Raw genomic sequence first — 11,790 nt, forward strand, 5'->3', positions numbered from 1 at the left:
ATGCAATATGAAATAAATAAGAAAATCAAAATAATCAAATTTTCAGATCTAGCATTCTTGATGATTAACTAATAGAAAGTATAACTGATAATCTTTTCTGCCTTTTTCCAATATTCAGTTGTTTAAAACTTTAAAAAAAGTACCTGTCAGTCATATAATAATTAGAAATCAAAGCTGACTTGAAAATTTATCCCAGAATGAGGAAATCTTTTTTTCAGGACTTTGCAATACTGTATTTAGTTGTGCACAAAAGTAAACAAAATACCTTAAAAGTTTAAATCTTCCTTAATAGATTTTCTATATACCTATTATGTATTGTTTTTATTCACTTTACAATACCATCTAGCTCTATGGATAAGTGTTAATAAAAGCAAATAAGTAAATAAATATGCTTACTAATTTGGAAGGAAAGTTCCAGAAAATGTCATCGTCCTGTATTGTGAGTGCTTTTCCAGTGATAACTGACTCATCATAAACACCTATAGTTTTAATTGTAATTTTCCCACGATCTATCTTTTGCCAGTTTACTATATCATAAATTCCAAGTGCATCTCCATTTTTGTCAAAAGCAACTCTTTCCCCTAAAGGATTAATAAAATTGACTTTTCTCATGTAAAAAAGTACCTGCAATAATTACAAGGATAATGAAAATAATTATTCTAACATTGCAACTAATAAAGATGTTTTTAAATTTAAACATATCAAGTACCATATATGTATCATATCAACATGAATTTATTTAAATTCTTACCTGCCAAGGCTGCACATTAAATATATCTGCACATGAGCCATTTTCAAAAGGCCCTTCTCCTTGTTTGCACATCATCAAATCATGCAGGGCATGAGCCAGAGCATACACTGATTTATAAACATTATACGCCGATCTCAACTGTGAAGTATCAGTATAGGCTGTGCTCAGGCTTTTAAGGTCTTCTGATCCTGTACATGTCTTACTATTAAGAAATGTAGAAGAGTTTTCTGGGAATTTGCATTCAAACATAGTTTCCCAGAATCGGATAACTAAATTATTTGCAGGGTCAAAATCAGGGCGAACTTGCAAAAGAAAGTTTTCCAAGTTTGGGATATCTTTTCTTCTTATAGCAATTCCAATGGTCCCACCAAGCCAATAAAAGTTTTCTTCCCTGGCCAGAGAACCTAAGCTCCATGCTTCACTTGCTATCCACTGCTTACCAGTAATATTTTGGAGGATAATTTCATTCAATAAAAAGGAAATATCTCTTGATACTGCAAAAATAATGATAACTTTTGCAGTTGACTGCTTTATACTGCTAATTATGCGTGAAATCTTTAACTTATCATTTGATTTGGGAATAATCTCAGTGAAAGATAAGCATCCAACATTTTGAAAAACATCACTGAACGTTTTAAGAGCAGTATGTCCATATTCATCGTCACTTCCTATGACTCCCACCCAAGTCCATCCAAAATGCTTAATAATTTCGACCATGGCTTTAACCTGAAAGTCGTCACTTGGAATTGTTCGAAAGAATGAAGGGAATTCCACCTTATTGCTTAAACAAGGGCAGGTTGAAAAATAGCTCACCTTAAAAGTCAAAATAAGAAGAGTGAAATTTTAATGTTGGATGTTAATGAGTAACAAAAATGCTCTATTGTCTTAACAATGTCTTAACAAAGTTAAAATAAACCCAGTGAAATTTTCAGTTTGATATAAATAATAAAAATGCTCTACTGCCATAATAATAAAAGTTGCATGGAATTTGATTTAGTTATGATCATAAAAGTAAAATGTCAATACAAACATACAGCATAAGGGCAACATTAGCTTACATTGAGTCTTAATTTTAAATCTTATTCTTAATATTGAAAAAACATTTGAATTATTTCTTGCTTATTTTTTCAGAATGTTTGCTGTTAAGACCCCTAAACTACAACATAATGCTACACTTCTGAAAATTCACTTTATATTTGTTTGCATGTATTATTGCGATAAAAACAATGATATTTCAGTTATCACCATTCTGATTGAATGATTTATTGCTTTAATAAGAAGATAAGGAATCTGTTTACTTTACCATAGGCATGCCAAAGAGACTGAGTATCCTTGATATTGCAATTGATGGGGCAGAACCAGCATCACCCACCAGAGCCACAATTGGGGGAGCTTGGCTACAGCTGTAATCATACACAATGCTGTCCTGGCCATTGATCAAGACTGCTGCAGCACGAAGACCTATTGGCATCCTTATGCAGTTATCAAATAGCCGGTAGCCCAAAGTTATATTGGGTAGAAGTGAGACATTTCTGTTTATTTCATCAATGGCATATGCCATCGTCTGAGCAGACTGAAACCCTGAGAAATCAAGACTTAAAACAAATAAATATACATTTAAAAGAAAATCAGAAATGATAAAATACAGATTCTTGTATGTTTTTACACTTACCTATCACACTTCCATTTGTTAGGTTTAGACGTGAATGACAGTTCTGGTGGAATTGATAAATATTGAACTGGAAAAATACCTCCTAACATAATGTCTCCTTTTTTGTATAATCCATGCAGGTCAAATGTCTCCAGAATTTTGCAAGTCATCTTTATCAAAGCAGCTACAGAAGCACTTAGTTCCAAGATGAGCACAACACACAGTATGTATTTCATTGTTAGAGATTACAATAACATTTATTCCATCCTTTTCCTTTATATAGAAGATTGAAATTGCCCCTTGAGATGTATTTTCAAAACAACATGTTATAATTTAATTCCTTTATTTGTCTCATGTTCAGACTATTCACTGAGGAATGAAACATTGTATTAATGTATTATGGATTATGTCCATGGGTACTTCAGTAAAACCTTTCCAATAACATCAAATATCTTTAATATCTTGTTACTTTGAATTGCATCCTTGCACATTGTGTAATGCACCTGAAATAAGGTGTATAAAGCAAGGACTGGCTAACTGTTATGTCACATTTCTAAACTAAAACAAGATTAGAGTGAGAATTATAACCAAGTATTTTTTTTATTGTGTGTGTATTAAAAAAAATAAAAATATGTACTAACTTTCTCCCAGGTGAAGCAGTCAAACAGTGGCCAATATGGGAAAATGCTGGTTAAATATTTAACGATGTATGAACATTTTCAATTAATAATTGTACTGGTAAACAGCTTTTTAACAAGAAAATAATTTATGAGAATTAGTTGTAAATAATGTGTGCAATAAAGTTGTCAGTAATGGAAGAGCCACTGCAAAATATCAGATAATTTAAGACAAGAGATTATTTCAGGAAATTATAAAAATAGTATGATTGTGTTTAAAGGCTACAATACTTAATTCTGTCCTCGTCAATTATAGTCAATAGCTTATCCCACAAGCAATGAGGACAAGAACTAAAAAGTTTATTCCCCCATGGCTGAAGCACTTCAGTCTCATATTGAGTTGCTTGTGAGATGTAGTTTTTACAGACAACTGTAACAGCATACAAGACTGATACAAGAGCAGCAAGAAGAAGATACTGCAGGCCTGTAGTTTTTTACATGACCCAAATGTGTGTCCTGAACATGTAGTCTTCACACTGAATGTACCCCAGGTCTAGATTTAAAGGAAACTCCACTTTACAGTTGTAAAAATGAACTGTGAACTTGAAATTGCCACTAACCCTATAGTACCCAGAAACTCAAAACTGAAGAAGATTCCTGTACCAATTATGGAAAACAAAAGAACTGTAAATATTGTAGCGTGACTATTTAGAGAAAGTACCAGCAAATTAAATAGTACTTCTACCCCTCTTTTGATTTGTCAACCACACAAAGCATTACTATATTAATCTGTGCTTGTGTTGAATGTCATAGATCATTATCTTGTATCTCCAGTCAAATTTTTCTTCATTCCAAGGTAGGATGGACCATGTTCCATGCCTCCATTGAACATTTTCAATATTGCTTGGAGTTAAGGCATTGTTTCTCTGTATTGGCAAACTAGGATGGTGTTCCCTATCTTTAAGAAAGTGGACTGGAGGTTGTTTTCCAAATTTAGTGTGATCACACTCCTCAGCCTCCCTGGGAAGGCCTATGAGAGGGTTCTGGAATGGAGAGTCTGGTGCTGGTTAAACATTGGACCCAGGGGGAACAATGCGGATTTTGTTCTGGTTCGCAGAACACTGGACCAGCTTTTTACCTTCACAAGGATTCTGGAGGGTTTTTTACAGTATGCCCAAGCAGTCTAAATGTGTGTTGTGGACTTGGTAAAGGTATACAACCACATCCCTCGGGGTGTTCTGCGGGAAGTGCTTTGGAGTATGGTGTACTGGGCCTGCTGTTGTGGGCTATTCGGTCACTGTATAACTGGAGTAAAAGCTTGGTTTGCATTGCCGGCAGCAAATCATACTCTTTCCAGGTTAGTGTAGCACTCCGGCAGCACTGCCCTTTGTCACTAATTTTGTACAGATTTTTAATGGACAGAATTACTAGGTGCAGTCAATGAGTGTATGATGTCTATTTCAGTGACCTTATTATCGCATCTCTACTTTTTGCAGATGATGTTGTCCTGTTGGCTTCATCAGGCTGTGACCTCAGATACATACTGGGTTGCTTAACAGCTGAGTATGAAGCAGCCATGATGAGGCTCTGTCTGAGGTCCTGGTTCTCAGCTGGAAAAGAGTACCATCACCAGGTTGAGGATGAGGTGCAGCATCAAACAAAAGTGTTTTAAGTATCTCAGTACTTGCTTGTGAAATGAGGGAAGAAGGAACTGGAGATTGACAAGTGGATCGGAGCAGCAGGCACTGATGATAGAGAGCAGAGCAGAAAGACAAACTGTTCATTTACTGACAAATCTTTCGGTCAAAGAGTTTTGACCGAATAAAGTAGACCACAGATATAAGCAGCAGAAATGAGCTCCTTCACACATTGTCTGGGCTCAGCCTTAGAGACAGGGTGAGGAGCACAGAAATGCTTAAGGACCTCAAAGAAGAGCTACTACTCATCCGCATCGAACAGAGCCAGTTGAGGTGGATTCATTTACAATATTTAATTGAAATTCCCAATTTAAAGTTCAATAGAACAAATAATAATATGTAAAAAAGTTACTGAAGAAAAAAAATGTTTGTTTACATTTAGATTAGCATAAGAATAAATTTTACAATATCAGTTATCCCCTCAAACTCTCATCGAATATCAACATTAAGAACAGAATCCATTTTAATGAATATACACAAATATCTTTTGAACCATACAATATGTCCACAGTACAGCATATTTTATGGTTAATGCTAAAACAAAATCATTTGAAGCCTGTTTCACTTTTGCCATATTATTTGATATCCTTTTTCCATTCCAGAAGTGATTTTTTAGTATTTTTATCTGGCTTAAGTAAAATAATGTAGCACTTTGGTGTAAATATAGAAAAAAGAATACCAAAGCTTGATGTTATAATTGCAAACACTTCCACAGCTACAGTGTATTTCCCAGGTGTGCTAACATAAGCGGGGATGAAAGCTACCCAGACTGCACAGAAGATGAGCATACTGAAAGTGATGAATCGGGCTTCGTTAAAGGTGTCTGGGAGATTTCTTGCTAGAAAGGCTAGTAAGAAGCATACAACGGACAAAAGAAATATATATCCAAGCAAGAATGAAAATCCTGTCATTGAGCCAATGGCACATTCTAGTATAACTTTGGAATTTTGATGATTCATATTTTTAATGGGAACTGAGGGAGATATTGTTAGCCAAACTGTGCAAACTACAGATTGGATGAAAGTAAATAGGATAACTGTGCTTCTTTGCTGTGCAACTCCAAACCATTTCATTATGTTATTACCTGGAAGGGTAGCCTTAAATGCCATTATTACTACAATAGTTTTAACAAGAATACAAGAAACAGAGAAAGAAAAGCTAATTCCAAAAATGACATGTCTCAGCATACATGTCAAGTCTGAGGGTTTCCCAATAAAGCATAAGGAGCAAAGAAAGCAAAAAGTGAGGGACACAAGCAACAAAAAGCTTAGTTCAGCATTATTGGCCTTTACAACCGGTGTGTTTCTGTGGTGAATGAAAATTCCCAGTACACCCACTGAAAGACTGGCTCCAATCAGAGCAATAGTAGTCAGTATAATTCCCATTACATCTTCATATGAAAGAAACTCCACTTCTTTCATCACACATTGGTTTCTATCACTGTTTGACCAGTAGTCAGGGAGGCATTTAATACACTCAGAGGAATCTGGTTAAAATAAAAAAAAGGTCAGTTTTAGGAATTGTTGATTAATATTTCTGTCACATATATGATGCACACATTACACATTACCCACCAGTTTGGTTGCTAATTTCTCCATCTGCACATAACACACAGTCATAGCAGCAAATGGGTTCCCCTTTCCTCAGTGCTTTCCTTTTGCCAGGTGGACATTTTATACTACAGACTGATGTTGGAATCTAGAAGAGGAGGCTACAGTTAGCAAACACCTGGTTACATTAGAAGTATATTAGAAGTACTTCCATTCATTTTATGACACTGGATATGCCACCAGTCCAATATAGAACACAGGCATTTATATATACTGTATATATAGATAGATACAGTTATTGTCAAGAATTAACTTATCTTTTTCACATGGGTGGAAAACTGGTGAGCACAATACAAAAAACACCACCATTACAGGAGTATGTGTAATCGTTACATAGGCAATCACTAAACTGGAATTAAAAGTAAAAAATTCAAAAATGGTTTACTAGGAGTGAAACAAATGGATATGATTTTCTTGATCTCCTAATTCAACAAAGAAAGGAATGTAATAACATTGATTATTGTGTTATGTTACGTTCTGAACTCTTGCAATCCAGTGAGGATTTAAAACAATGTGGCTTAGTCATAAAGTGATTTGTTGCAAACTGCAATCTTTTGGTATCCACCAGTTCTGCAGTTAGAGGAATAAACTGAAAATTATAAACAAGTTAACTTTGCATAAACAATTTTTATGTTAACTATATAAGCTAAATAGAAATTATTAAAAAAAAAAAGTATTATGTTTAAAGCATAGACTCTTATTTATAACTTAAAGGATTTTGAATTTGTTTAAATTGGCGCCAAAGATACAATATTATTATTATTTCACTTGGCAATAAATCTTTATAAGATTCAATACGACTTTGTGTTTACTCGTTTGTTTATGTAATAGCTTGCTGCACAAACACCAAATAAAATAAGGACATATTTTGAATCTAAACAAGAACATCATCTTAAGATTAAATTAGAGATAACGTAAAGGAAAACATTTTTTCTGTCTAAAAAAATTAAGATTATAAAGGTTATTCAAAAGTATTTGAAGCATAAGGAAAAACAAAAAAAAAAGATTGTGTTCTATAGGCACCATGTCTAAAAAGAGCAAATACCTAATTCTGTAATGAGCATGGGAATGCCTAGGTAAATAAAAATGTCTTTATTAAAATTTTTACAATGCACAACTCACCTAAAATATGTGCCTAATTTTTAACATACTCCCCTTGTATTCCAACACACTTAGTGTAGTATCACGCGTGAATTTTAAGGTGGAAAATACAGTATGAACTGGTTACTTCTAATTGTGGTCACTGGAAATGTAAAGGCCTTTTAAAACATATTTTTAGGGTAAAAAAAAGAAAATATAATAAAACAGAATGTCAATGACCACTCTGACAGTGTGTTCTGGCAATAAGACATCATATAGCTGCCTACAGTGTTGAAACTCGCTAGTCACTTAATGTTCAGAATATCCTGACAAAGCTACATCTTCTGTTGAAATTCTTAGAACATAACAGAAACGTCTGTGGTGGGCTGGCACCCTGCCTGGGATTTGTTTCCTGCCTTGCGCCCTGTGTTGGCTGGAATTGGCTCCAGCAGACCCCCATGACCCTGTAGTTAGGATATAGTGGGTTGGATAATGAATGGATGGATAACAGAAATGTTTGAGGGGAACAGGCCATTCAACCAAAAGGTTTGTAAATCCTGTTAACCTAATTTCTCCATAATCACATTGAGTCAAATTTTGATGTTCTTTAAATGTCCTGCTGTCTACGTGCAGGAAGCTACATCCCTAATAACAAAAGGTTGTTGTGGCAGGAGACAGACAATAGTAGGAAAGCACTTTTAAAATGAAAAATCTCACAAAAATATATTAATTTTTTCCTGAAAATGACATGACTCTGCATTTGTCAAGATACTTGTCAGTACTTGATGTTTTGGGATTTTTGTGTAATGTTTGAACTTGTGCCCTTTGGACTCCATTTTAAACTGCAAACACATGCACTGTATTTTTTAAAATTACTTTAAAAAGGCACCACTTTAGAGCACAGTTTTCCATGGCAAATCAGTATATACCATAATTCCAAAAATTGAAAAATACGAAACTTACACTTTAAGATTACAAAAAGCTATTTGCCTTGTTATATAATGTGACTAATGTGTGACTAGTATGTGACTAATAGATGGAATATAGATGGTATCTGAAGTGTTACAGAAAAATATGATATGCTTTTATGTAATTTCATTAAAAAATCAAATTATAATTTGATATTCAAGGCATTTATATTTACTGTAGAAGTAATCTGATTTCTTATCTCCCATTTCATGCATCATGTTTGATGTATTCATTACATTTTTGAAGCCACCTTTTTCATTACAAAGATGCATGAAGGAACCAGTCCACTCACAGAAACCAATCTGGAGTTAACCCCAGTTAAGTCAACAGCCTAACTTTGTGCTACTGGAGAAAGCCAGTGTCCCAGGAGGAAGCTCATATCACCATGCAACAAACCTACAAACTCACACAGAGGACCTCTTAGGAGACAAGTACTGTACATCAAGGTGGCAGTGCTACAATATATAACTCAACCAACGTCAGTTAATTTGTACGTGGCCAGTGTGTGTTATTAAACTGTTATTAATAGTCCTATTACTTTAACGTAAAATTCACAAAAACATGAATCATATTATGACAACATTTTAAATAACATCCTAGATTTTCACATTTTAAACACTTGTTTTCTTTATTTTAAAACAGCACAGTTAAGCAGTCCATGCAATAAAATCAAAAGAGCATGCAATTGCAGTTCTATTTAAGAATATAACAAATTATTATAAAATATGCAAACATCTTAATTTAGCTTACCGTTTTTGATTCAAAGTTCCAAAATATAGTATCTTCAAGCAGCAAAAGTTCATTTCCTGGGCCAGCTGATTCATCAAAAACTCCAACAGTTTTAATAAATACTGTTTCATTGTCTTTGAGTTGCCAATTCATTATATCATAAATTGCAATTGCATCTCCATTTTTATCAAAAGCAACTCTTTCCCCTAAATGATTTGTGAAATTGATTTCCTTCAGATAATGCAGAACCTCAAGATAATACAAAAAATGTTGAAAAATACTGACATATTGCTGCTTGTGAATTTTATTAGGTCTGAATAGTTAATTTTGGTAAAAGGACAACAACACTGCTGTAACAATATACTGTATGCATGAAATTTAAATACATTAAAAAACACTGGCATTTTAAAAACAGAACATGCTACATATACAATGCAAATGCTTTTAATATTTATTTGAATAAAAAAATTACAAACTAATAAATTACCTGCCAAGGCTGTATATTTCTGATGTCTGCACACATATTGTTTTCAAATGGCCCTTCACCCTTTTCACATGTCATTAAATTATTTAGGGCTTCTGCCAAAGCATGCACTGCTTTATAGACATTGTACGATGCTCGCAATTCTGATACATCATTAAAAGCTGTTTTCATACTTCTAATATCTTCTAATCCTGTACAAGCTTTTTTAACAGGTACAGACGTTGAATTGAAACTGAATTTGCATCCAAACAATGATTCCCAGAACTGAATAAGTAAATTGTTATTGGATTCATATTTTGGTTTTAATTGAAGGAGAAAATTTTCAAGCCCTTTTATATTTCCTCTGCGAATAGCGATGCCAATGGTTCCACCAAATGAATTAAAATTTTCCATACTTGCTAGAACTGGAGATGTACTCCATGCTTCACTTGCAATCCACTGTCTGCCAGTAATATTTTGAAGAACAACTTCTCGAACCAAAGAAGTTATGTCTGCCTCAGATGAAAATACAATAATAACTTTTGCTGTTGATTGTTTGATCGTGTTGACTATCTGTAGTACTTTGTCTTTTTCATTGATTTTAGGGATGGTCTCCAAAAATGAAATACAGCCAAAATTACTAAATTCTTCATGAAAGGTTTTAACTGCATTTTGACCATAGTCATCATCACTTGCTATTGCCCCAACCCAAGTCCAACCATAATGTTTAATAATTTGAATCACTGCTTTCACTTGAAATGTATCACTTGGTATTGTTCTGAAGAATGTTGGATATTCTTGTTTATTGCTCAGACAAGAGCATGTGGCATAGTAGCTGACCTAAAGTGACGTGATATGATAAAATATTTTTTATTTATACAATTCATACTATACATAATCATGCACAAACACTAATGCACTATATATAAGATGAATAAAAAGTAATAAAAATATCAATAGCCCAATTAATCACATCATCCTTCTTTTATATTTTCTGCTACTTTGAATTTGAAAAAGGTTGAGAATGTCACACAAGTGACAGATCTTTTTCCAAAATAACTCCATTTAAAATCTACAAAATGCTCTCCATATGTGTGATTTGTTTTTAAATTCATCACATTCAGCAAAATGTTGGATATGTAATAAATTGCATATGAAAAATAAATACATTTGACCAAATAATTTGCAGAATGATTTCTATAAAGGAATCTCAGGAGTTTAGTAAGCTAAGGGTATTGTTTGGTTTGCATCAAAAATTACAATAACAAAAAAATATATATATGCTACAGTTTACCAAAGGCATCTGGAAAAGGCTCAGTATTCTAGAGATAACAATAGAATGTGTCGATCCAGGGTCCCCGATGACAGCCAGAACAGGAGGAGGACCTGTACAACCATAACCTGTGGAAATACTGTTGTGTCCACTTATTAGGGAAACCGTTGCTCTTAAGGCAACAGGCAGCTTTACACAATTGTCATATATTTTATAACCAAGTGTTATATTAGGAAGCAATGACTGATCTCTGTTGATTTCTTCAATAGCAAAGATCATTGTCTGTGTAAGCTGAAAACCTGAAAAATCAAAACTGCCAGCAGGCAGGAAACCACAGTGAGAAAAGTCTACATCATAAAAATTTAAATTCTGTTATTATATTTAATCAGTACACTGCAGTATATTTTTGAAAATATATATATATATTAGACGGTGATACATAACCTTACCTTGTACAATTCCATTTTTCTGGTTTAGCTCTGAAAGATTGATCTGGCATTGAAGTTTTAAAGTTAACTGCAAATATTCCTCCTAGCATTATGTCTCCATCTTTATAAAGCCCATTTAATTCAAAGTTCTCCATCATTCTGCATGTTGATTTTACAACTTCAAAATCTGACAGAGCAAAAATTGTAAAATAAAACATGGAAAGAATGTCCCTCATTTCTTTGCATGTAATAGATACTCACTTGAGCAGTATGTGATAGCATGGATGGCTTCTATATATACTGTTTGCATACAGTCTAAATAGAAATCTCCCTAGTGACATGATTGTTAACAGTACACTATGTTTTACTCTGTTAGCAATACTGACTGCATCTGTTGCACAGATGGGATCCTTAAAAACGCAATGAAAAGAAAAAAAAAAAGAAAACATATGGGCAATGAAAATTTTGCAACTTTTATAGTCATTCAGTTAATTTCAATGGTTCTTACTGCTTCCTTTGAGA

General features: G+C 33.7%; 2 protein-coding genes across 3 annotated transcripts in view; both read right to left on the minus strand.

Annotated features, from left to right (window-relative positions):
• LOC114669563 (extracellular calcium-sensing receptor-like) overlaps positions 1–2,632 on the minus strand; it is a 34,584-nt gene extending 31,952 nt beyond the window's left edge. Inside the window, exons 1-4 of one of the 2 annotated variants that reach the window (XM_051922795.1) lie at positions 2,424–2,632; positions 2,055–2,346; positions 752–1,564; positions 397–624 (exon numbers count right to left, since the gene is read on the minus strand). In XM_051922795.1, coding sequence (XP_051778755.1) covers positions 397–624; positions 752–1,564; positions 2,055–2,346; positions 2,424–2,572 — 1,482 coding nt within the window. In that variant the 5' untranslated portion in view covers positions 2,573–2,632. The remainder of the gene's footprint in view (positions 1–396; positions 625–751; positions 1,565–2,054; positions 2,347–2,423) is intronic. The other variant, XM_051922794.1, reaches the window with a different exon arrangement.
• Positions 2,633–5,026: 2,394 nt separating this feature from the next.
• LOC114669564 (extracellular calcium-sensing receptor-like) lies at positions 5,027–11,516 on the minus strand. Its single transcript, XM_028825753.2, has 6 exons — positions 11,290–11,516; positions 10,862–11,153; positions 9,592–10,407; positions 9,126–9,353; positions 6,291–6,414; positions 5,027–6,202 (listed from the first exon to the last, which is right to left on the minus strand). Exons 1-6 carry the CDS (start codon positions 11,502–11,504, stop codon positions 5,292–5,294), a joined length of 2,586 nt encoding a protein of 861 aa, XP_028681586.2. The 5' UTR covers positions 11,505–11,516; the 3' UTR covers positions 5,027–5,291.
• Between the last annotated feature and the right edge of the window lie 274 nt (positions 11,517–11,790).

Source organism: Erpetoichthys calabaricus, chromosome 2 (assembly GCF_900747795.2).
Source record: "Erpetoichthys calabaricus chromosome 2, fErpCal1.3, whole genome shotgun sequence".
In the NCBI taxonomy this organism is placed as follows: domain Eukaryota; kingdom Metazoa; phylum Chordata; class Cladistia; order Polypteriformes; family Polypteridae; genus Erpetoichthys; species Erpetoichthys calabaricus.

Coding starts and splice junctions, on each gene's coding strand:
- LOC114669564 (XM_028825753.2), bottom strand. CDS start 11,504: ATGAGGGACATTCTTTCCATGTTTTATTTTACAATTTTTGCTCTGTCA. Junction 11,154..11,289: donor GAAAAATGGAATTGTACAAG/GTAAGGTTATGT, acceptor GCCTGCTGGCAG/TTTTGATTTTTCAGGTTTTC. Junction 6,203..6,290: donor AGAAATTAGCAACCAAACTG/GTGGGTAATGTG, acceptor TATTTTAACCAG/ATTCCTCTGAGTGTATTAAA.